The sequence below is a fragment of the Onychostruthus taczanowskii genome, unplaced genomic scaffold, assembly GCF_017590055.1.
Source record: "Onychostruthus taczanowskii isolate IOZ18803 unplaced genomic scaffold, ASM1759005v1 scaffold9, whole genome shotgun sequence".
Lineage (NCBI taxonomy): Eukaryota > Metazoa > Chordata > Aves > Passeriformes > Passeridae > Onychostruthus > Onychostruthus taczanowskii.
This window is the reverse complement of record NW_024506993.1, coordinates 16,590,155-16,613,694: the sequence shown is the minus strand read 5'-3', so window position 1 is coordinate 16,613,694 and position 23,540 is coordinate 16,590,155. Positions and strand designations below refer to the sequence as shown.

General features: G+C 42.0%; 1 protein-coding gene across 2 annotated transcripts in view; it reads left to right on the top strand.

The window, feature by feature from the left end:
- DCAF1 (DDB1 and CUL4 associated factor 1) overlaps positions 1–23,540 on the top strand; it is a 46,068-nt gene that overhangs the window by 11,109 nt on the left and 11,419 nt on the right. For both annotated transcript variants that reach the window (XM_041425661.1, XM_041425660.1), the window contains exons 6-22: positions 373–510; positions 1,314–1,817; positions 2,989–3,090; positions 4,278–4,436; positions 5,651–5,830; positions 7,087–7,296; positions 8,503–8,672; positions 9,855–9,979; positions 11,055–12,315; positions 13,202–13,400; positions 14,088–14,170; positions 14,915–14,999; positions 16,339–16,572; positions 17,107–17,200; positions 17,660–17,764; positions 18,478–18,551; positions 19,465–19,569. In XM_041425661.1, the coding sequence (XP_041281595.1) occupies positions 373–510; positions 1,314–1,817; positions 2,989–3,090; positions 4,278–4,436; positions 5,651–5,830; positions 7,087–7,296; positions 8,503–8,672; positions 9,855–9,979; positions 11,055–12,315; positions 13,202–13,400; positions 14,088–14,170; positions 14,915–14,999; positions 16,339–16,572; positions 17,107–17,200; positions 17,660–17,764; positions 18,478–18,551; positions 19,465–19,569 (3,828 nt within the window). The remainder of the gene's footprint in view (positions 1–372; positions 511–1,313; positions 1,818–2,988; positions 3,091–4,277; positions 4,437–5,650; positions 5,831–7,086; positions 7,297–8,502; positions 8,673–9,854; positions 9,980–11,054; positions 12,316–13,201; positions 13,401–14,087; positions 14,171–14,914; positions 15,000–16,338; positions 16,573–17,106; positions 17,201–17,659; positions 17,765–18,477; positions 18,552–19,464; positions 19,570–23,540) is intronic.

Here is a 23,540-nt window from a genome sequence, read left to right as displayed (position 1 = left end):
TGCTGGAGATTTTTATTAGTGAAACTGACCAGAACTTTGGGCTTGTTTGTTTGGACTAATTCATAGCTGTAGTGTTTTGCTGCCTCCTAGGAAGTACCTGGACTGGTCACTTTTTGCAGATGTGCAAATCCAGATATCTGATGCCTGGGCATAATTTCATGCAACTTAAAAGATTTAGGGGTTTTTTTGTTGTTTTGTTTGTTTTTTTTGGTTGCAGCAGTTATTTTTATTCATTACATGCTTGGTAGGAAATCCAGCCTGGTCATTACTGTAATAAGAGAGAATTCTTCTCAACAGATGCTTTCACTAGGACAGAGAAGTTAACGATTAAATGTAACTGTTAGAACTGGTTTCTTGTTTCCTCCCTTCTAGGAAGGCATAGTTGAAAACCTCTTTAAGTGGGCACGAGAGGCTGATCAACCACTAAGGACGTATGCAACAGGACTGTTGGGAGGAGCTATGGAAAACCAGGACATTGCTGCAAATTACAGGGATGAGAACTCCCAACTGGTAATGATCTCTCAATCACTTTCCCTTTGTAGAGTACAGTTACCTCTTTATGATTTTTATTTATGGGGAGCTTACATTCATGGGTTAATATATGAGTCTTACAGTGGTTGTAGTACTATCTATAAGGGTCATGGTTTCCATCCTTTCCTTCCTGAGTTGGAGCATGCAGCCTGATATTCTGTTAACAGCAGTTGTATTCAAAATGTCAATGAAAACCTAAGAAGTCAAATACTTCTTAATGAGGCTCATATTCATACTTTCCTTAAAGAAGAACTTTCAGAAGCTCTACATCTGTAACTATTGCACATTGTGATTTGCCCACCAGACAGAGGTTTTAAAATGAAAGGTAAGTCAACATGGAGACAGCTATGACTTCTCTTCTAAACATTAAAAGTAAAAGCATGACCTTTGGTTTTGTGGAACTGCAATTTACCAAAGCTGCTGCTTCCAAAGGGAATGTTGCCTTTATTTCAGACTGGGCAGAGATGGTGGAAGGATGCTGCACACTGGTACGTGGTTCTGTTAGCACCACTATAGCTCATCTGCTCCTAATGGCTTTCCAGCCACCTCCTTATCACGTGGGAGACATGGTGCTGATATTTTAGAATGAGAGTTGCTGTAGCAAAATGGATTTGAGTTCTCTCAGTCACTTTGAAGTTATTTCTCTGGGCAAATGTACACCACAGCATACTCAGCACTATATGCTGTGGAGGGGTTATATGATGATAACAAAAGATACGTGAGGCGAGTTGCATGATAAAAGCAAGGAGTGTGTTCTCATGAGTGCTGCTTTTCTGAAACAGGTGGCTCTGGTGCTTCGTCGGCTACGAGAGCTGCAGGTCACTGAAATGACCACAAAACAGGAAAACAAGCGCCCCAGTCCTCGGAAAGTGCCGTCAGATCCTCTGCTGCCCCTCGATGAAGAGGCTGTGGATATGGATTATGGGGAGATCACAGTAGATGGAGAGCAAGAAGAAGTTTCTGGTGATATGGAGATCTCCTTTCATCTTGATTCAAGTCATAAGACCAGTAGCAGAGTAAACTCTGCTGCAAAGCTAGATGATGGGGGACTGAGAAGAAGCAAATCAGGGAAACAGCATGAAAGAGACGGCTTCCGGAAGGCCAAGCAAAAGCTGGGCTTCTCCACCTCGGAACCAGAGCGGATGTTTGTTGAACTGTCCAACAGCAGCTGGTCAGAAATGTCCCCGTGGGTGATTGGCACTAATTACACACTTTACCCCTTGACTCCTGCCATAGAGCAGAGGCTCATTCTTCAGTACCTGACTCCCTTGGGGGAGTACCAAGAGGTGAGCATATGAAGGTGGGAGGAAGCACTCTGTACTCTTAATAATTCTCTGTACAATGCTGAGTGGAATTGTGGGGGGAAATTGGCAGAACTGCTATATCACGCTCTGATGTTTCCTGTCACGATTAAGACTGGTAACTTTTCCTGAGTTGTTGATGACTTCTAAACTGGTGAAGTCATTAGTTTGAGTATTACTCGGTAGGCAATACTCAAACCTAAACCTAGCAGATGTGTGGTCTGGTAGTTGGAGCATGGCCCTGGGGATATTGTCCAATGTTCCTGCTAAATTTGGTGCTTGGAAGCTTTGTTTGAAATGCAGACATTTCCTGTTTCCTATGGTGGATATAGTAGAGTCTGAGGAAATAATCAACTTGAAATTCTAAATGAAGTGGTTTGTGTAACCTCTGTAGTAGTTCTGAGGAGAAGTGGCAGGGCCTGTGTCATGCAGATGCTCTGGATTACTGATAGTACTTAAATGGACAAAATAATGTGGCTGTATCAGATTTACCAAAGAATGTTTAAGGAAAAAAAAATGGGGGTTGTTTAAATTTTCCAAAAAATTTTTTTTTTTTTTTTTTTTTTTTTTTTTTGTGTGGTTTACCTTAATTAGTAACAGATCAAAGCAACACAGTTTTGCTTTGTGTTAGATGTTGCGTGTGCACACGTGTGCTTTGTTTCTCTGAGAGCCAGTGAAACCATTACCCCCTAACACCCTGCATGCAGACTGGATTGTTTCATATGCCAGCAATAATAGGCTATAAAAACAGGAATTACTAGCATAAAGGTGTTTCAAAGAATGATGCAAAGGGTTTTGGTCTGTTGCCCTGCTCTCCTGTTTTTTCTGTTCAGTTGTTGGGTAGTTGTCTTTGCACAGATGGAAGGTGGAGCCTCTCTCCAGGGTGGTATCTGTGTGGACTTCCATAGCCGCACTTGGAGGAGAGTCTTAAGATTTCCGTGTGGCAGCTGCCATGCACCTTGCTGCAGTCAGCAGATGTATTACAAGAGGTCTGTTAACCTTTATTGCTTCCTATGGATGGAGCTGGTTACCTCTGACCTCTCATAACAGGTATCTGCTAATAGGGGAAAATTGGGGGTTTGAGAGAGTATAAGCCAAAAGACACCTTGTAATTCCTGTGAAACATTCAGCTAGTGTCCCATTTTTATTTTCTCAGCTGCTACCCATCTTCATGCAACTGGGATCAAGGGAGCTGATGATGTACTACATTGATTTGAAGCGAACCAACGATGTGCTGCTCACTTTTGAAGCCCTTAAGGTAAATCACTTATATATAAAATATATCCTAAACATTGTAAAAACATGGAATATGTGCTTGCTATGTGTCAAAGGCAAGCGTTCATCTTCTTTAGGCTGATGTCTTGTAGCATTCCCTGGGATTGGAAGTGGCTTTCACTCAAGTTGAATGCATTGCAGTTTTGTTTTTTGAAGTGTCAAGCACTTAAAATGAAAAAAACAGGAAAGGAAGGAGGGAATAAAAAGATCTTAATTGTGCAGGAAGGGCCACTAAGTTCACCTTTCATCTATCTATTTGAAGATGATAAAAATTCTTTTTTCTGTCAAGTGATTGTGTTCCTGCTGCCCTTACATGGCATTCCTGAGTTATTTCACAGCCTGCCATCTCAAAGGACACTTGTGAGGGATAAGAAGCATAAACATCTTACTCCCAGAAGCCCCAGCATGACATCTCTGAACTCAGTGTTTTAAATACTAGTTTTGTGTGAGTAGTCTTTAAGGTTACCTCCCCAAGGTAAAAAGCCACACTAAATAACCTTATTCAAGCCAAACCTGCAGTGCAGCAGCACAAGTTCGACTTTTCTGTGCATTCTTTCCCTCTTTCACAGTAACTTCTCTGCCTCTAATCCTCCAGAGTCTTCCTCTCTGTATCTTGGCATTTGTCTGAGAATTTATTTTGAAGGAGCAGTGTTCTTACAGTAGCTGTAGGTTACTTCAGTTGGGAGTAGAGTGGGGTGTACAGTGGCTCTTACTGTTTCCTCTTAAGGTGTAGGTAATACAGAAAAGAATTGTGTAGTACACTTCAGTGCAGCTGCAGGCTTCCCTTTAATTGCCTTTACACCTCATTTTGTAAAATTCCTTCTGTCAGCAATATTCATAATCAAAATAGGAATGGAAATTTAAATAGTTGTGATAATAGAAAGTGAGTGAATTTGAAGACAATAGAAAGACCTTAAGGTGCCTGTTTGATAATTTCCGAGTTGCTCTGCTTTTTTTGTATTTCTTTTGCAAGATGTGTAAAAAAATGGTAGTGCCTCTTTTGGATTTGTTATTGGGATAAATACTACATTCTGGATTAAATGTAATGGGAGGATGAAGTGAGGTGCACAGAGCAGTTACTTTTTCTGCTGTCTGTTTTTCTATGGGATGGGGATGGAATTGATGACAGTTGCAACAATCCTAGTCTAATCTGCTTTTATGATTCCTTAGCATTTGGCATCGTTGCTGCTGCACAACAAGTTTGCCACAGAGTTTGTTGCTCATGGAGGAGTGCAAAAGTTGCTGGAGATTCCTCGTCCTTCCATGGCAGCAACAGGAGTGTCCATGTGTTTGTATTACTTGTCGTACAATCAAGATGCTATGGAGAGGGTAAGAGTTGTTCTTGTACTATAACTGCAGTGATTCCCATAATTTCTCAGTGTTTCTACCTGTGTTCAGACAGTGAATAAACATCTTCTAAGCTTAAAATTGACTGATGTATGCAGAGGCATTAGGAGGTATATGAAAAACAGTTTTTTGTTTCAAGGGTGTGGATTTCAGTTCCTAGGGAGTTAACTGAAGACCTTTGTCAGCATTGTCTTAATACTTTCATCACCCTTTTCATTCTATTCTTTCCTCTTTCCCTCAAAAAATCCCAACAAAAACCTCCTTCATTCTCATTTGCCTTTCTTTTCCTGTCTGTTCCAATGGACTATTACACCTGAGACTGTTTTTCTCCATGCATGGTTCCAGATGTTCTGCCAGATGTTATCCCCAGTGTGTTCAGATACCAGGTGGAGCAGGTATCTGTGGTACATTTTGGATTTCAGAGGAAGCCAGCTTTAGGGAATAGTCACTTGTCAAGTAGTCCAGCTTCAGACCTCAGGTGTGAAGCTGGTAGCACTGTATTTGAATATATCCAACCAGCAGAGAAGAGATGGAAAACTCTGCTAACTTGGCACACAGCAGCTGGTGCCAGCACTTCAGTTCTTCTTGTCACTGACCCTGACAGAGGGTTCCCAGTTCCTCCTCAGTAGAAGGAAAGAGGCAAATGCAAATGTGCAGTTCTGAGCACATGGTCTGCACATCTTGGACGCACGGCCTGAGAACAGGAAAAGACCAGCTCAGTTGTCTGTTTGCAGAGAAAAGTCAGGCTTGGATTTGACAATCCTTGCAATTCCCCTAGGCTTCAGTGCTGCCAGAGTTTGCTAGTACCTCAACATAGCATGTGGTACTTGATTTCACTGAGCAGAATTTTTGTTTCTTCAGTGGAAACTTGTCTGCCTCTGGCAAAGCGTTATTTGGATATGTGGAAGTGGTCTCTGGAATTACACTACACTAAGGCTGCCGTATTCATTGTGACTTACTTTGGGAATGGACCAGTTTCTAGTCCTACATTGCCAAATCACACTCTTTATTAGTCAGCAGCTTTTTTTACTGGTCTGGAAATGGGACTTTTTATTTCATGTCTCAGATGTCCGAAGTCAAGCTGAGAATAGCTGATACTTGTCCTCTGCTTCTCAAAGACTCTTCGTTCTCCTTGGACCAAATCTCTTAAGCAATCTGCTTGAAGTCCTCCTCAAGAATGTTCTTTTGCTTTCTAGGTGTGCATGCACCCCCATAACGTGCTTTCGGATGTAGTGAACTACACCTTGTGGCTGATGGAGTGCTCCCACGCCTCGGGCTGCTGCCATGCCACCATGTTCTTCTCCATTTGCTTCTCCTTCCGTGCTGTCCTGGAGCTCTTTGATAGGCACGATGGGCTGCGGCGTCTGGTTAACCTGGTAAGGGCTGTGGCTTTAAGTAGGGAGCGGGGCTTTAGTGGCAGGTTTTGCACCCTGTAAATGCAACTCTGCAGAGTTTTGTTCATTTGTTTGGTTTTGTTTGGGGTTCTTCCTCCTTAGTTCCCAAGAGATGGAGGGGTGGATTGAGTTTTCTAAGCAACACTTGCATGCATCCTTTTATTTTTTTTATTTTTTTTTAATTTTTTTTTTAATTCTATTATTTCTATTATTTCTATTATTGTCTAGAGACTATACCCTTTGGGAGCTTTTTTGGCAACTCCTGGGTTAAGCAGTACTCATTCAAACAGTGGTGGCTTAGTGGTAGTGTTTGTTGCCACTCCACATAGATGTGCACCCTGTTGGATGTGGATAAATGCAGCTTTGTTCCATGAGAGGAATGGCTGTGTGCATGCTGCAGGAGCTTGTGCCCTCCTGGGCACAAGTTCAGGACACTGTTCATGTAGGAAAGCTGCAATGTCTGCAGGGTGTTGCTGTGCACTCCTGCAGCTTGGGCCCTGTCTAACTCAGGGACATTAGTGCTGCAGGGTGCACACACACCGTGTGGTGCCGTATTATGCCTAAGAGTACTTAGCACAACACTGCCTCCAGATCTACACTGATGTGACTTCCTTAGCCTTAGAAAAGGAGGCTCAGGGACCTTGTCACTCCCTAGAAGTAGGAGGCTCAGGGGTGACCTTGTCACTCTCTACAAGTGCCTAGTCCAGTGGGGGTCAGTCTCGTCTCCCAGGCAGTGACTGACAGAACGAGAGGACACAGTCTTAAGCTGTGCCAGTGGACGTTTAGGTTGGATGTCAGAAAAAAATTCATTGAAACAGTGACTGGGCACTGGAATTGTCTGCCCATGGAGGTGGTGGAGTCACTGTCCCTGGACATGTTTAAAAAAAACTGGACGTGGCACTGAGTGCCATGGTTTAGTTGATGAGGAGGTGTGAGATCATAGGTTGGACTTGATGATCTCAGACGTCTTTTCCAACCTAGTTCATTCTGTGATTCTGTGATTTCTGTCTTCATAGATAGTGAAGGAGAGGGCATGGTTCGGTTTGGGCTGTTTACCCACACAGAGACCCTTTTCTGTTCAGACAGCCTTTGTCAGCTCTCAGCGTGCTTCTATGTCCTGTACAGCAAAGGCAGTGTTAGGGTTTGGTACGAGAGCAGCTGAGAGTTATAGATGCTTTTATTTTCCCGAAGACTGAGCTGATTAAACCCTTTTTCCCATACCCAACTTCTTTCTGAAGATAAGCACTCTGGAGATTTTAAACCTGGAGGACCAAGGAGCCCTCCTGAGTGATGATGAGATCTTTGCCAGTCGCCAGACGGGGAAGCACACCTGCATGGCGCTGCGCCGCTACTTCGAGGCTCACCTTGCCATCAAACTGGAGCAGGTGAAGCAGTCGCTGCAGCGCACCGAGGGCGGCATCCTGGTCCATCCACAGCCCCCCTACAAGGTGAGGAGCACGCTGCAGCCTTTTCACGAGGTTGTTGCATTTCTCAGTTGAATCCAAGCTGCAGACGTGTGGATACCCTTTGAAGCCAGTGCAATAACTAGGCAGGCTGCAATTGTTTTATTTGTACTTTCTTCCTGTCGCGTGGAATGGCACTGTAGTAGAGAAATACAGAGGAGCCCTTGAGATTTATCTGAATTACATTTGATCAATGCTCCTGCTCTTGTGATCCCTTTCCATCTCTCAAAAACTCAAAGGCAAGTTGTTTTTGATATTTGTATTTGATACAAATATCAAATACTTGTTCGTATTTGGTGTTTGTATTTTCTGTGCTGTGAATCTCTGAAAGGACAAAATTTCTATATGTATGGAAGTACTTAATGCTGAAAAATTCAGAAATAACTTTAGTTTGATAATGATAACTGAAATGCCTTTTGAACACCCCTGTTTTTAGAAATTACCCGTGAGATCTAAATAGATAATAATCCATAGTCTTGGCCATTTTCTTATCCTGATTTCTCCCTGCAGAGCTGGTTTTGTTGCTTTTCTTTTGGGTGGGTTTGTTTGTTTGTTAGGTTTTTATAAAACTAGATTTTAGAGCTGCTGGTTTTGAGAAAGTACATTCACCTGTGGTTTCTGATTTAATTTAAGATGATTTTCTGGAGGAACTGAAGTAAGAAAATATAAGGGAGTTTTTGCTTCTGCAGAAATCACTTATTTTCATTAACTAAAAATGTATATAAAATGTTGCTTTCTCATGTAATTAAAAATATTGAAAGGCAAACTTGCTAGGAATTTTTTAAATTCAGTATGCTTTGTAGTCAAAACTTAGAAACTGTAATTGAGTATTTTTAGCAATCTTTTTAGTATTTTAGCATAAATGTATATTGAATGATGGTGTAGTAACTACTAGATTAGTAGCTTAAAAGCAGAGTAGAATTTTAATTTAATGTAACTTCTTAGATTCGCCTTAGCTTTCTGAGATTGTAAAGAAACTTTAAAGATATTATCCTTAAGCTTATTATTTTGTATTATAGTGACAGTTGCTATATTCTTTTATAACTGGGGAATAAACTAGAAAGTAAGTACTTAATTTGCAAGACACAGAGTAGTCTAATCTTACAGTTTTCAGTTAAATCCCAGCTGTGAGGGATTTGATGTGCAAGTTTGTGACCCTTGTGATCTAATGGTGTCCCTTGGACCCTGCAGGCCTGCTCCTATACTCACGAGCAGATTGTGGAGATGATGGAGTTCCTGATTGAGTATGGTCCAGCACAGCTTTACTGGGAGCCAGCAGAGGTTTTTCTCAAGCTGTCTTGTGTCCAGCTCATGCTTCAGCTCATTTCCATTGCCTGCAACTGGAAGACGTACTATGCAAGGTGAGCTCTTTGCTGTAGTGCTCTGTTTGAGTGCAGCACTTGTGACTCTAGGGCAGGACATTACATTTCCAGATTTTCTACCCTGATAGTGTTTAAAACAGGCACGTGCCGGTGAGTGCTGTTAGGGCCTGTGCTGTGGTCACACAGTGCTTATCAAAGGTAACTCAAAGAAGGATTAAAATTTTAAGGTAGAGAGGGGGATAAAAAAAAATTTCTGAGGAGACAAAGTCCCTCAGGCCTTTGATTAGTATGACACTGATTTCTCAGAAAAGCTTCATCACAGTTCTGTGCCTCTTTCTATCTGTGTCAAAATTTGTTTACCTTTTTGTCAAGAGAAAGGCTAGAACATGATCCAAGAAGAGGGTGAAATCAAGACATACCTTAATCCTGGAATGAGGTGGGCCAGGACTCCCTCCTTATTTCTGCTGTCTACAGGAGCTCCTTGCCTAACTTTAATTGAAAGCCTTTGAAATCTGTTTTGCTTCTGCAGTTCCCTGCCTCCCTCCCACTCTCAGGTTGCACTCTCCTGCCTGGGTAGTTTGTGTTCTCCTGTTTCTTTCCTTCTGCAGCTGTTTCCTAATTGCTATCTGGGTTAACTCCTACCTTTCCACCCAGGTTAAAGATCTCCCCTGTTTTGCATTTTCCTGCTCTCTCATCTCTTGCTAGACATCCCTTTTCACCTTCCACACACCTGCATCTTTCTTAAGCTGGAGCCCAAGTTGGTGTCTTTTTGACTATCGGAGTTGTCTGGTTTACTCTGAACAGTTTCCCTTGACTTCAGAAAAACTTGCTTCCTAGTTAACTGGTGACAGAGTATTTTGGACAGCAGTGTTTCCCAGCCAAGATGTAGAGTTAGATTAAATTTAGCAGCTTAATTTAGAATGGTTTCGTTAGTAAGTCCTAACATTCTTATTTTTATAAATACAGAATTACTATGTTTTTAGGAGCCTGTGAACCATGTGGGGTAAATGTTGGCAGACTTCAGGCAGTGGTGTGCACGTGAGCACTGCCTTCTGTGGAGACCAGCCCTTTTCATTGTAAAATCAAAAGGCACCATCAAATGCAGCAGATGTGACTGATTTACTTCCATTTCTTGGATAGAATAAATTGAATACTATGTTATGTTATTGAAACAACTCTGTACGTGCAATTCTAAGAAGTTCTTCTGTTGCTGTCTTCCAGGAATGACACAGTACGATATGCTTTGGATGTACTGGCCATCTTGACTGTAGTACCTAAAATCCAGTTGCAACTGGCAGAACCTGTGGATGTGTTAGATGAAGCTGGATCTACTGTTTCCACTGTGGGTAAGCAGAATATGGTCCTAATGACTTACACATTTATCAGTTGTCTTCTGCTACATGGGTTTTGGCTGGCTGTTCCCCACCTACAGTAAGACAAGGGTTAAAATAATTCATGTACTCAGAGTTACCGTCAAGGATGCAAATAAATGTGCACTGTGGTTAAAATTATGTCATGATTAGCACTGTGATTGGGTTACAAGTTTAGAAGCAGGTCTTTTGCACTTGTTTTCAAGAGCTCATTAAATACAGGTGGAGGCAAATATATTTTTGTAATGGGACTATAAGGTTTCCTCAGTTTCTCAGAAATTTAGGTCTCCTGAGGATATGGCATTTGAGAGTAAGAGAGAGGAACAATTATTGCTGTGTGAGTTATGCTCCAACTGGTTACCTCCAGGTTCAGCATGTAGATGGGTGAGATGTGCCTGGATCAGATCCAAGGCTTCTACTTTAACTGGAGCCTCACTTTTCTTTTTAAGAAATAAAAATAAAAGGCAGGCAGAATACTAGATACAGGCAAAAGACAATTCCTTTTGCATGAAACATCTCTAGGCAAACATCAGTTCTGTGAGGGTTTTGATATTCTGAAGCAGACGTGAAACTTAACGGGAATTCTGTGGGGGGGAAAAAAATTGCCCTGAAGTTTCTTTTTTGCCCGATTCCTTTTGGAAGCTGTGATATGATTATTTTGTCCTCGGTGACTTGGTCCCCTTCCTTCCTCTTAGTGTTTACTTTGTTGGTGTGTATACAAGAGAGTTGCTCTCTGTGGTAGGAATCAGAGCACGTCTGTGCATGTTGCTTTGTCCAGATACTTTAGAGTTTTTACTCCTAGGCTGTGCTTGATCACCACATCTAAGAGATTATGTGACACTACCTACTGATGATGGGGTGGAGTACCGGCAGGGCAGGAGAATATTTTGCTAGGGAGGTAGAAGAATGTCTTAGACTAGTTAGGAATTTCTGGAATTAAGGGAAGTATCTATTTTCTTCAGATTTGTTGGAAGACTCCCTTACTTGTCTTGATCACCTTGTGTAAGATACGTTTTAGAGTAATGAAGAAACTATTTCTTTTCCTTACTAGGTATTAGTATCATCCTTGGGGTTGCTGAGGGTGAGTTTTTCATCCACGATGCCGAGATTCAGAAATCAGCCCTTCAGATCATCATCAATTGTGTGTGTGGCCCAGATAACCGGATCTCCAGCATCGGGAAATTCATCTCCGGGACTCCTCGTCGAAAGCTTCCTCAGGCCCCCAAGAGCAGTGAGCACACGTTAGCCAAGATGTGGAACGTGGTGCAGTCCAACAACGGCATCAAGGTGCTGCTGTCGTTGCTGTCCGTGAAGATGCCGATCACTGACGCGGATCAGATCCGGGCCCTGGCCTGCAAAGCCCTGGTGGGGCTGTCGCGCAGCAGCACCGTGCGGCAGATCATCAGCAAGCTGCCCCTGTTCAGCAGCTGCCAGATCCAGCAGCTGATGAAGGAGCCGGTGCTGCAGGACAAGCGCAGCGAGCACGTGAAGTTCTGCAAGTACGCCGCCGAGCTCATCGAGCGCGTCTCGGGGAAGCCCCTGCTCATCGGCACCGATGTCTCGCTGGCGCGGCTGCAGAAGGCCGACGTGGTGGCCCAGTCGAGGATCACTTTTCCTGAGAAGGAGCTGCTGCTGCTGATTCGGAACCATCTCATCTCTAAGGGCCTCGGGGAAACGGCATCTGTCCTTACGAAAGAGGCTGACCTGCCCATGACTGCGGCCTCTCACTCTTCTGCCTTCACCCCTGTCGCAGCCGCTGCCTCTCCGGTGACTCTGCCTCGCACTCCTCGCATAGCTAACGGCATCTCGGCCCGTTTGAGTAGCCACACTGCTGTAGGTTCCACTGCCACCTCTGTCCATGCTCAGGCAAGACCGTCTGCATCCCAAGGTCCACCTGCCCTTCCAGGCCCTTCTTACGCCAGCAACTCTCCTCTGATTGGCAGGATTAGCTTTGTCAGGGAGAGGCCGTCTCCCTGCAACGGCAGGAAAATCAGAGTGTTGCGACAAAAATCGGACCATGGCGCCTACAGCCAGAGCCCAGCTATCAAAAAGCAGCTGGACAGACACCTTCCTTCCCCACCCACGCTGGACAGTATAATCACAGAGTACCTTAGGGAGCAGCACGCCCGCTGCAAGAACCCTGTTGCCACCTGTCCCCCTTTCTCTCTCTTTACTCCCCACCAGTGTCCTGAGCCAAAACAGAGGCGCCAGGCGCCCACTAACTTTACCTCACGGCTGACCCGCAGGGCGGCCTTTCCGAAGTACGGAGGGGTGGATGGTGGCTGCTTTGATAGACACCTTATATTTAGCAGGTAAGGAAGAAAACTGTGTTGTGATCTCTCTCAGGATATACCCTGTGCCAAAAAGCCTTACCTGGATTCAGGCTGTGCAGTCCCACGGTGGAGTATCCTTGGAGACAAGAGAGTTTTCATTCACGGTGACAGAGATCCTTGAAAGGCGTTTTAGTAGTTGTTCTGTTTGTCTTGTCCTTAGTGCCGACCCTTAGTACACAAAGCACACTTTATTTTCAGTAGCAACATTGACTAATGAAGCTGGTAGCTCTTTGTTCTCCTTTGGAAGGTGAGTATGCAGCACCAATTTTAGGAGAGTGTAACATAGCCTTGAGGGTGGTTGTCTGACAGATGCAGGACAATGAAATCTGTATTTTGTTCTTGCAGCTGAATCATCAGCACTGCCAGTGACCTTTCCTGAGGTTAAACTGGAAGATGATGTAAAATTTATGAAAATAAAGGTGACATGTTCATGAGAGCATCTTCACAGTGAAAGTAGTGTCACTGTGGGAAGTTATGATGCCGGGATGTTGTTTAGCTCATGTGGCATCTTCTTATGCTAAGTGTTTCAGAAGTGTTAGGAATTTTTTTTGCTAGCTCTCTGTATTTACCCAGGTGTTGACATTACAGGTTTTCCATCAATCCAGCTTTGAAGGTGGAATCCAAGTGCTTCAGCCTGATGATGTGCTTTAACAGAAGTACCACATAGTGGAAAACAAACCCTGAAAGATTGCAAACACTGTTGTAATACTCAAGGACTAGTCTTCAAACTGACACTTGGCATACTCTAGAAGAAAGTTATAACTTGTACCCGTGTAATCTTTAAGGGCTTGATTTAATATCATCACACAGCATTTCAGTTTTGCTTCTCTCCTTTGGGTTACCCATATATTTTTGCCTTCTCTAGGTTCCGTCCAATTTCTGTGTTCAGGGAAGCAAATGAGGATGAGAGTGGCTTTACCTGTTGTGCATTTTCTGCAAGAGAACGATTCTTGATGCTGGGTACTTGCACGGGGCAGTTGAAACTCTATAACGTGTTCAGTGGACAGGAAGAGGCCAGTTACAACTGCCATAACTCTGCCATCACGCACCTTGAGCCATCCCGGGTAAGGAAGCGCAGACCTGTTCTGATCTGTAGCAGTTCTCACTGCCTAAGCCCTGGGATGTTTTGGTCCCATCTGGATATGTACACCTGAAATGCACCTGCTGGCTGGCCTGCAGTGCCTCTTGGTGAAGTACTTGTAATAGTTGCATGTTGTCACTCTTACGAGTTCTACGTTTAGGGTTTTTTCTTTCCAAGATAATAAAAAGATACAGAGTGGCTGTGTGTCTTCTTAAGAAATTAATATATGTGTGCAAGTGGAAAAATGCTTAGACTGACTATTACACATTTATTCATGTGTGAGATAAGATATCAGAGTTTATATATATATCTTTGCTGGAGAAAAAAACCTTTCAGAGCATAATTCTAGGAAGAAATAAAAGATTTATAAGCAGAATGGACTCCCCTCACAGGGCATCAGAATTCAGCCATGGATTATCCTGCTTTTATCTGCTATTAACATCATAGATTGTTCCTATTCTTACCTGTAAAGTTTGTCTACTTTGGGCTCTTTGTTATACACAGTATTAAATACTTGGATTTTGTCCCTATAGGAGTACTATTAAGCACAAAAGTATCTGCTCTACAGTTTCTAAATTGATCTTATAAGTTAAAAGTGTACAGGTAAAATGATAACCTCTGTTTTCCCTGGTGTTCTTTTCCTTTCCTCTACGCCAATCTGGAAATTCAGGATGGATCTTTATTGTTGACATCTGCTACATGGAGCCAGCCTCTGTCTGCATTGTGGGGAATGAAGTCTGTCTTTGATATGAAGTAGGTACACTCTCATTCAGTTGTGGGGTGTGCTGCAGTTGAAAGAACCGTTTGCATACAGGAACAAACTCTAAAACAGAATAGCACAAATCTCAAAATGTCTCTTGTGAAAAAGAAAATGTGATCCCTTTCTTAGGTTGGCAATTTCCATATTTTATTTGGTACAGAGCAAATTCTAACTAAGTTCTGCCTGAAGTCCTATTTCATGTGAGATGGATCACTAAGGTCACTGTTATTCCTGGAGGCAAAGAAACATGTTTGTATTTTTATTCTCTGTATCCAGTTCAGAATTTGACTAGCATGGTGGTTTGCATTGTGAAATTGTCAGACCTGGACTGCAAACTCTTTAAAATCGGTTGCAGTATTTACAATTGTTCCTTCCCATTAAAAAGTGGGTGGAAAACTCCTCATTTTAAAAAGTTTGATTATTCTCTGCTTTAGTTGCAAACAACTGTTATTGGTGTTTTACCTGCATGGGGTCAGCGAGAAGCTTTTCTTCAGAGGAAAGGTTTAACTCCCCAAGGTGCATGTTTCAGTGTTCATGATCCACTGCTGACTTCTCCAGAGTGTTGTATTTGTGGCAGGTGGGCTGAATTTGCTGCTGCAGTATGATGTGGTCAGTGGTAAAGGAGAGGTTTTTCTACATCTTTTCTCTGTTGTTTAAACCTGTGCTGGAGCTGTTGGGGTTGTTTGGGTCATGTAGAATCTGCAATTCCTTGACTTCTTTACTGACTGTATCTGCAGGCATTCCTTCCCTGATGACCACTATGTGGAGTTCAGCAAGCACTCTCAGGACAGGGTCATTGGCACAAAGGGAGACATTGCACATGTAAGTACCAGGAAAGCTCATGGCTGTGAAGCTCTGGCAGAAATATAATTCTCCATAGGATGGCTGTTAATTGATGTGAGTGCTTTGATGCTCTGTGTAACTGATGAGCTTCAGAGGAAAGCTTTGAAAGTGTCAAGAAACTTCTCCCTGTTCCTGAGGGCATAAACTTGACCATCACAAGCAGTGTGTTGCCTCTGGGCAAGTATCCTGGGCAATTTTAGATTCTGCTTTGTTTTATTCATTTGGGAGAGATCATGCAGGATTTTTTTCCTCTGAAGTTGCTTTCTTAGCCGTGCTCTTTAGTAATAATAATGAAGTTCCACTGTAAAGAGTACCTCAGCCAGCAGCTGTGGGAAATGACCTATTAGAAATGTCCTCCTTTTGCCCCCCACAAATTTGCAGCTTACTTTTGGCTGATTTAACTTTTCCACTGTATCTTCAGAGAGTATTGTAGTGCTTTGCATGAATTCCTGCAAGGTGGACAGACAAGGCTTGAGAGACCTGCTGCTTTGCAGTGCTAATTTGCATTTGTTATAGGCCCCATCTCTCTTTTAAGAGAATTTGCATAAAAATTTACCATGAAATATAACTTATTCAAATTATTTATAATTTCACATTACTCTGATTTGTTTAAGTAAACTCTCCATCCCTGCCCAGTTTTTAGCTTGGATTTAGTTGGAAGTTTGTTTATTGTGTTTATCTGGTAAATAGATTTGTTTTCCAATTCTAGAAAACATTTTCTCCTGTAAGTTTGAACAGGAGCTAGGCTCTGAGGGATGTTACAGATCAGATTTATCTGAGGATATGATCACAAACTCTTTGTACTAGTTTAAAGCCCTTTTTATATTCCAAAAGTTTCTTGTGCCAAAGCTCAAATTTGCCTTTTTGTGTAAATGCCAGGAATTTAAACTCATTTTCTATAGTTTCTGGCTTTTTTCCCCTCACTGTGTGCTTTGGAGTTTTAATGTTTGTAAATACCATCTGCTCTGAAAGCAGTTCCATTTCTGAAATAGTTTCTGGCTAAGTGGTACCTTGTGATTGCAGCTTCCCAGTCCACTCCTCATAGTGAGGTTATTTTATTTGGAACTCATCCTGATTGTAGTGAAATATGTCAGTGAACCTGCAGTAAGCCGAGCACTGGTCAAAACTTGTTGTGAAGCTTGGTTCCAGCTGTGAAAAAACTATTAAAGGGCTGGTAGGAAAGGTGATTTATGGAATGCTGTCACTTGAAATGGAGAATGGGGTTCTGTAAGCAGTCTAGGAAGGGGAACGGGAAGATTTTAGGCACAGGTATATTACAAATTGTGACTAATCTTTCTTTTTCTTTTTAATCTAAAAGATCTATGATATTCAGACTGGCAACAAGCTATTGACTCTGTTTAACCCAGATCTTGCCAACAACTACAAGAAGAACTGTGCCACCTTTAACCCCACTGACGACCTTGTCCTAAATGATGGTGTCCTCTGGGATGTCAGATCAGCACAAGCCATCCACAAGTTTGACAAATTCAACATGACTATCAGTGGTGTTTTCCATCCCAATGGGCTGGAGGTCATAGTCAACACTGAAATTGTATCCTTTGGGCCACTCTGCTAACTGGTACTGGGACCTCAAGAGCTGGTATGGTTGAACAAGTGGCTGCTTGCAGAGTTGTATTAATGGTCTTCTGTGCTACGTGTTATGTGTGGTAACAGGAGTTTCTGTCTGTGAGGAAGAGTAGGGACTGTTAGGCAGCTAATTTAAATCTAGATTCTTCCTCTGATGCAGTGGGAAGAAAATACTTAATACAGAGAGAGAGCAAGAGAGATTTTGTTCTCTGATAACACTCCATAGCACCTCAGCTCCCTTCCCATGTCTTAACAAGATCAGCCTTGAGGGTACTGCAGTTACTGCTTGTGTCTGGGAATGCCATTTTGAGTAAGAGCTTTCTCGTTTTGAACACATGGAATGGAATTGTAGAGCCAGTGTCCACCTCTGCTTTAATCATATTTGCAAGACAGAGACAATGAGGTTTCTTGAATGCAGTTAACCAGTTCTTTGTCACTCCATTGGAAAGGAAATAAAAATTTTCAGTTGCTTGTTGCTCCTTAGCCTGTGTTTTTTCAGTGGGACCTCCGAACTTTCCATTTGTTACACACAGTACCTGCACTGGATCAGTGTCGCGTGGTCTTCAACTATACTGGCACAGTGATGTATGGAGGTAGGACTTCTCCCCTTCCATAACTCTCCTGGGTCACCTCCTGTGAGATAAGCAGTTGCTTGTTCAGTGAAATGGGAAGCTTCAGAGACTCTGTAACTCTAGGCCTTACTGGCATATGTGAACTGGATTTTTTCCAGGATGTTCATGCTACATGTATTGCTGACAGAGACAGTTTTCTGTAATATCAGCAATACCACAACTAATTTGTGAGATTAAAAAACAACCTATTCTATAGTGACAGATCCAGTGATGCTTGAGAAAATGATTTTGTCCTCTGTATTAAGTTTTGATGATCTGTAATATCAATAAAGGCATCTCTGGAAGAGTGGATATTAAATGGGTCTTGCCAAGCTATTAAATATAAAGAAAATTCATGTCAGAGTCTCATTTCATCTGAAGTTGATTAATGGTAGTGACTAATGGAAGGCAGATTTTTGGAATAATCTTTCCTTGGTTCAGCTATGTTGCAGGCAGATGATGAGGATGACCTTCTGGAGGAGAGAATGAGAAGTCCCTTTGGCTCTTCTTTCAGGACATTTAATGCAACCGATTATAAACCTATAGGTAAGAGTAAGAGAGGAGCCAATAGCTTTGTCTGGAGGTTTGAAGGTTTTTGAAAGTTTGCTTAGTAACATTCACTTCTCTCTTTGCACGTGTGAGAAAACAAACTGCTACATCCTGTTCTGGAGGAAGCACAGGAGTTGGGTTTGACACTGACATAAAATTTCAAGTATCATATCCCATTCAGTGTGTGACTGCCATACTTGCTCCTGTTCAGCAGTTCTGGCTTTATTTCCTCTCTTCTTTCCAAGTAAGGCATAATCTGAGACAGTAGGGTCACTTGGCCAGGGTGGCATTGCTCTCATTTCACATGGGGCTCTTTTTTTAGCTCATGGAGCTAAGCTAATTGCTGCTGTGGACATGTACAAATGTGGCTTTTGCTGTTGAAGAGAGGCATAGGTCACAACTCAGTCCCTTTGTTGCCACCTATTCTGAAGGATGATGTGTTGCTTATGGTGCTTAGGGAACTCATTAAATGTATTTTCAAGAGAGGAGGCACCGTGCAGAGCAGGTTAAGAGCTTACATGGCTGTTTTTTACAACGGTCTCCAACACTTCTATTCTTTATTACAGGTTGAATTACCTACATTCATTTCTCTAGTTTCAGCTGTTTTTTCTTGTCCCAAAACTGTATTATCTGGTTTTAGACACTTCTTTTTCAGTGAGCATTAAGTAACCTGCAGTTAACTACTGAGTTTGTTCTGTGATGTTTTCCAGCTACCATAGATGTGAAGCGGAATATCTTTGACTTGTGCACAGACAGCAAGGACTGCTATCTGGCTGTCATTGAGGTAAAGCTGCTAAATTAAACCCTGGCCTCTGCAGCTGTGGTTTGAATGCACTGCTTGTTGTTTCTGTTTTGGAGTTCCTGCTGTTAAATTCATGTCCTAAGCAGTGGTGGTGTTTTGATGGTGCTAAAGATGCTGTTTGTTTTTCTATTCTGCACCCCCTGCAGTTTTGTTTTGCTGCCTCTTATTCCTTAAATTTCCAAACACATTAGCTTCTCTTCTTCAAACTCTTCCCACTTTAAAATGTACAGAGATTTTCCTTCTCAGGAGCATAAAGAAAAATGTGGTTTTTTCTTATTTATAGCAATAATTTCCTATTGCAAATTAAAATGTGCACTGTATCAAAAAACTGGGAAATGCAATCTTTCGGGAGCTTCCCACAGAGCTTTTCTCTGAATCGCTCCTACTGTTCCTTTTACACTTTTCTTCCTTGCAAAATTCCAGAAGCTAAAGATTTGAAGCAAAAGCTACTGAGGTAAACTTCTGGTTTGCAGTTCTTTGCTCCATAATGCATTGTCAGAACCCAATTTCTTGAAGCCTGATTATGCATGTGTAGTGAGTAATGTAAAGTCCTGTCAGCTTTATACTCTGAACTACTGATCCCTGCAGACCACAAAAGCAAGTCAGGGATTTGTAGCAGGGCACATTCCATGTTTAACTACTGAGGTAGGAGATGACAAGGGTTGTGGGACCAAGAAAATTTTCTTTGATAGGAGTAACTGGAAATGTTATTTCAGGGAACATGGCAGGTCTTGAAACCAAAGAGACTCATTTGTAGTGCTAATTGTAGTGCTGCTGGTAAATGGGAGGGAAGGATTTTGGAAATGTTGCTGTGATTGAGGTGGGATGCAGCATTGAATATGACAGCTGAGCTCAGTTCCTGGGGTTAACTTCCATGTGGGCATCTCCCCTGCAGAACCAGGGCAGCATGGATGCCATGAACATGGACACCGTGTGCAGGCTCTATGAAGTGGGCCGGCAGCGACTGGCAGAAGATGAGGAGGATGAAGAAGAAGATCAGGTAAGAAACATAGCAATGATCTGAGTGTTCTAGAGTAGCTGTTAGCCCTCTGCATATGTGCATTTATTACCCAGAAAGTACAGAGGCCTCATTTGGCCTCACCTCATATGAAATAGTTCACTTTACTGTCACTGTAAACTGAGACTGGTGCAGAACCAGTGTGAACGGTAACTTTGTGCACTGTAAACTAACACAGTCTAAACTAATACACTGTAAACTAAATAATGGTTTATTTATTAATTTCATTAAGTATTCAGTCTTGATCAGAAGCTTTGCTTTCTGTTCTGGTTTTTTTTTTTTCTTTTAAATATTTCAATCCCCAGTATAGACAGTAGTGCTTGAGGCTTTCCTTTTTTTCAATTCCAATTCTCGTATTTGGACATAATTTATCACTAATTTCTGAAAGAGACACAGCTTGTGACTAATGCAGTGAAACTGCACAGTACTTCTACACAGCAAAAGGTTTAAAGAATTTTGAAGAGGGCTGTGGGTTGCACTGGGATGTGTTGGTTTTCCTTTTCTGATCAGCTGTTTCACCTCTGGCAACTTGACAGAAGAGCTCAGAACTGCAGTAAGTGCTCCTCAGGGTGCAGCTGGTAGAATACACAGTAGCACAGAATGCTTACTACAGTAAAGTGAGAATTCAAATTCAACAGAATCAGTTTGTAACTTTGTGGGTGTCAGGTGTTTTGGGGGTTTTCTTGGACAGGCAAAAACCTCATGCTTCAATTCCCTAAAGATTTAAAATGCATTAGTCTTTGCTCTTTGGTGTCTGCGTTCTAGTAAATCATACATTTGTATCTCCTGTGAGAAGCTGACTTCACCTTTTTCCAAAGAATGCCAGAAGGTGATACTTTGGTTGGGTTTTTTCCCACTGTGTGGAAAGCTGGATTTGTGCTACCCTTTCTGTCTCTGAATCTTCCTGTTGCTAGGTTAGAACTCTTACTTTCTAGTTCAGGAGACTGGAGAGCCGGTCTCAGGAAAGAGTAATTTTCTATGCCGTGAGTAGTTGTTGTTATTATGATTTCCCTGTAATTCTGCAGATAAAGCAGTAGTTCTGGTTTGGGTGTGAAGTGTGCTTTCCTGGCCACTGAGCTGCTACAAGGTTGCAGTTGAAGTCTTGGCATTCTTTTGAAATCACTGGTCAGTTTCTATCCCTAGATTGAATAGATTAGAAGAATAGAATTCCTTGGGAAGCAATGAAGAGGGAGGAAAGATTATTGCTCCCTCCTTCCTTTCTACATCCTAGCCATCCAGTGCTTGCCCTGGGCAATATTCACTATTTCTATCTCCACTTCCACTGTTTTCATTCACTTTCACTATATTTTAGTATTCATATTTTCTTTATAAAATCTCCAAAAGTAGTTTGTAGCAGAAATAGTTCTTGCATTGTACAATGATTAACTAGCAGCTGTCAGGGCACTGCTTTGCAAAATGACTGCTAAGTGTTGACTTAAGGGAGATTTGTGTTTGTGCAAGGCAGTCAATGGTTCCAGGCTCTAACACCAGGTACCCAACAGAGATAAGGGGTCTGCCATCCATCAGATGTGACTGGGGACACTTTCTGTCTTACAAATAGAGGTGGCCCCAGGCAGAATCTAAGTGTGCTAAAAGCTTTTCTGTGAAGCTGATGGAGTGTTCAAACAAAGCTGCTTCTGGATTGATTTGCAAGCTAAGAGTGATTGGCTGGTATTGCATAACTGCTGCTTTTTATGGTCTCTGTTTCTGGGGTCTGTACGTTTCCTAGACAGCACCTTTTAGGGATGGTTACAACCAAGTTTCTTTAGTAGGAGAGATTAGGTTTTAATATATACAACACTTATGAACCCAAATTCAATTCAATGTATATATATCTAGCCAAACATAAACTGAGCCCCTTGCTCTTTGTCCCACACCTGTTGTATGCTTTTTCTTTTGGTTTATTTCTGTCTTGGTTTTATGAAATATAGCTTTTGTCTCTCTAGGAACATCCAACATTGAGCTAGAATGAATAGAGGTTTTCCTGAATAAAGACAGAATCTCTTTGGTATACTTGTCTGTTGAGGGGTTCCCTGTTGGAAGGATTTTTGTTTGTGTGCATATCCTCATATATATGTAAGTGTTTAGTATTTGCCTAGTTAGTTTCTATGATTTAGCTTTTGAAAAATTGGGTATGACGTTTCAAACTTGTTGGAACTTCTGACAGATACTCTAAAACCCTTTCTAGCTGAAAGAGGATGCTTTCTTGGTCTTTCATGAAAGTGGTGGTGGGGGGAAATGCATATGAATCAACATGAATCTGGTGTCTTTTTGGTCAAGGTTTGTGAAGCAGAAATGAACCTGTTTGATCCCTACCTCTTCACACCTTGACTTGATGTATATTTGGGTTTTTAATATCTGACCTACATGGGTCCATGGATACCTTTTTTTGCCTGTACAGAAGATACAAAATGATGTACAGAAAATACAAAATAATGAGTACTCAAATAGAAGGGTGGCTGGTAGGGAAGCCTTGCTCAAAAGTCATGTGATGCACAATGAAATAGCTTTAAAATCTGTGCTAAGAGATAATAACTGTGGAGAAAAATATCTGCCTGACTTTTTTTTTACCTTAAATTTTGATGCCTCATGATGTTAGTTCTGACAAATGTTAGCTGATGGCTCCATGACAGCTTTTTCAAAAAGCAAAGACTGAGAGTCTGTAAAACGAATCTAGCAGGGATGTTTGGTCTACAGATACCTTTCAGTTCCTTCTGTAATTGAAGAAACAAAACATCTGTGTTATTCCTCCTATCTCAAACCAACCTTGTAAGATCAACTGATCTGCAACATAAATGGCCCTCAAATTAGATGATGGGGCTGACTCAGTGGCTTGAGCATGGGACTGCTGCAGTGAATGTTGGTGGGTTTGTTTGAAATGCTTGAGGACAGCACCAGTGTGGCCTGGCTCTTCCCTGCTGCTGTAGCAGCCTTTCCAGTGGGATCCCTGGGAGGCTGTCTTTCCCTAGGTATGGCCAGAGTTGTCAAGCCTTGTTAAACAGAACAAATGCTAATGAATGTTGATGCTCTGTGGTCTGCACTGAGGGAAAGTGAGGCTATAACATGCTTAACAAGAGTGTTTGCAAGCTCTTTGGTTGGGTGTTTTACTCCAAAAATATCAATGTTCCTGCCTTTAAGTTCCATGAGTTTTTGTGAATTATTTCACTGCTGGGTAAGTATCCAAATGTGTCCATCAATAACCAGCAGTCTTACTCACAAGTATTTGCAAAACTGTTCAGCATACAAGGAAATAGGTAGAGGTTTCCTATTTTTCAGTCTGGCTGCAAGATCTTCCTCTTTTTCCTCCTGTATTTGCCACTGTTCTGATATACTCCTTCAGTTAGATTTAGTGAAAATAAGTTGGGTGTCTGAGCTACTTTTACAGATCTTGGACCATCTTTTAGGTGTTAGCTTGCTTTTTTCTTACTTCTCTTTCTTGCCTGATTAGTATCCCCTGTTTCCCTTGTTAATCTACTGTCTTCTCTAGTGAGGCAGATGAGGAATTTCAGAGGAAATGGCACATGGCAGCTGCCATGGGCTAGAAAAGGAGACTTCAGAAATATTCTGTGCTCAGAAAAGCTGAAACCAAGGGAACACAGAATAGACTCAAAACTGTGAAACTGAAGTTGGGATGAGGTGCTCTTTTGAGTGGGTTTTAGGATTTTCAGTTTTAGAATTTTCATTTTTACTTCCCTGTTTCAGCTTTTCTTTCCATATTACTTGTTTAATGCCTCTTTTTCTCTCTGTGATACATATGGGTGATGTTGTATCTGTAAGGCTCAAGTAGTGTCCTCAGTTATTGTCATGTTCAGAGAGATTTATGGCTTCAGTAGCACATTGCTTCACCTAGCTGTCCCTGTCCTATAAAGTGTTCTACTTCTTTTGCCAGACCTGAAGAACTGTTAATTATGCTGCAGTGCTTCTGGGCTATCCAAATGGTTGATGGTAGGTGT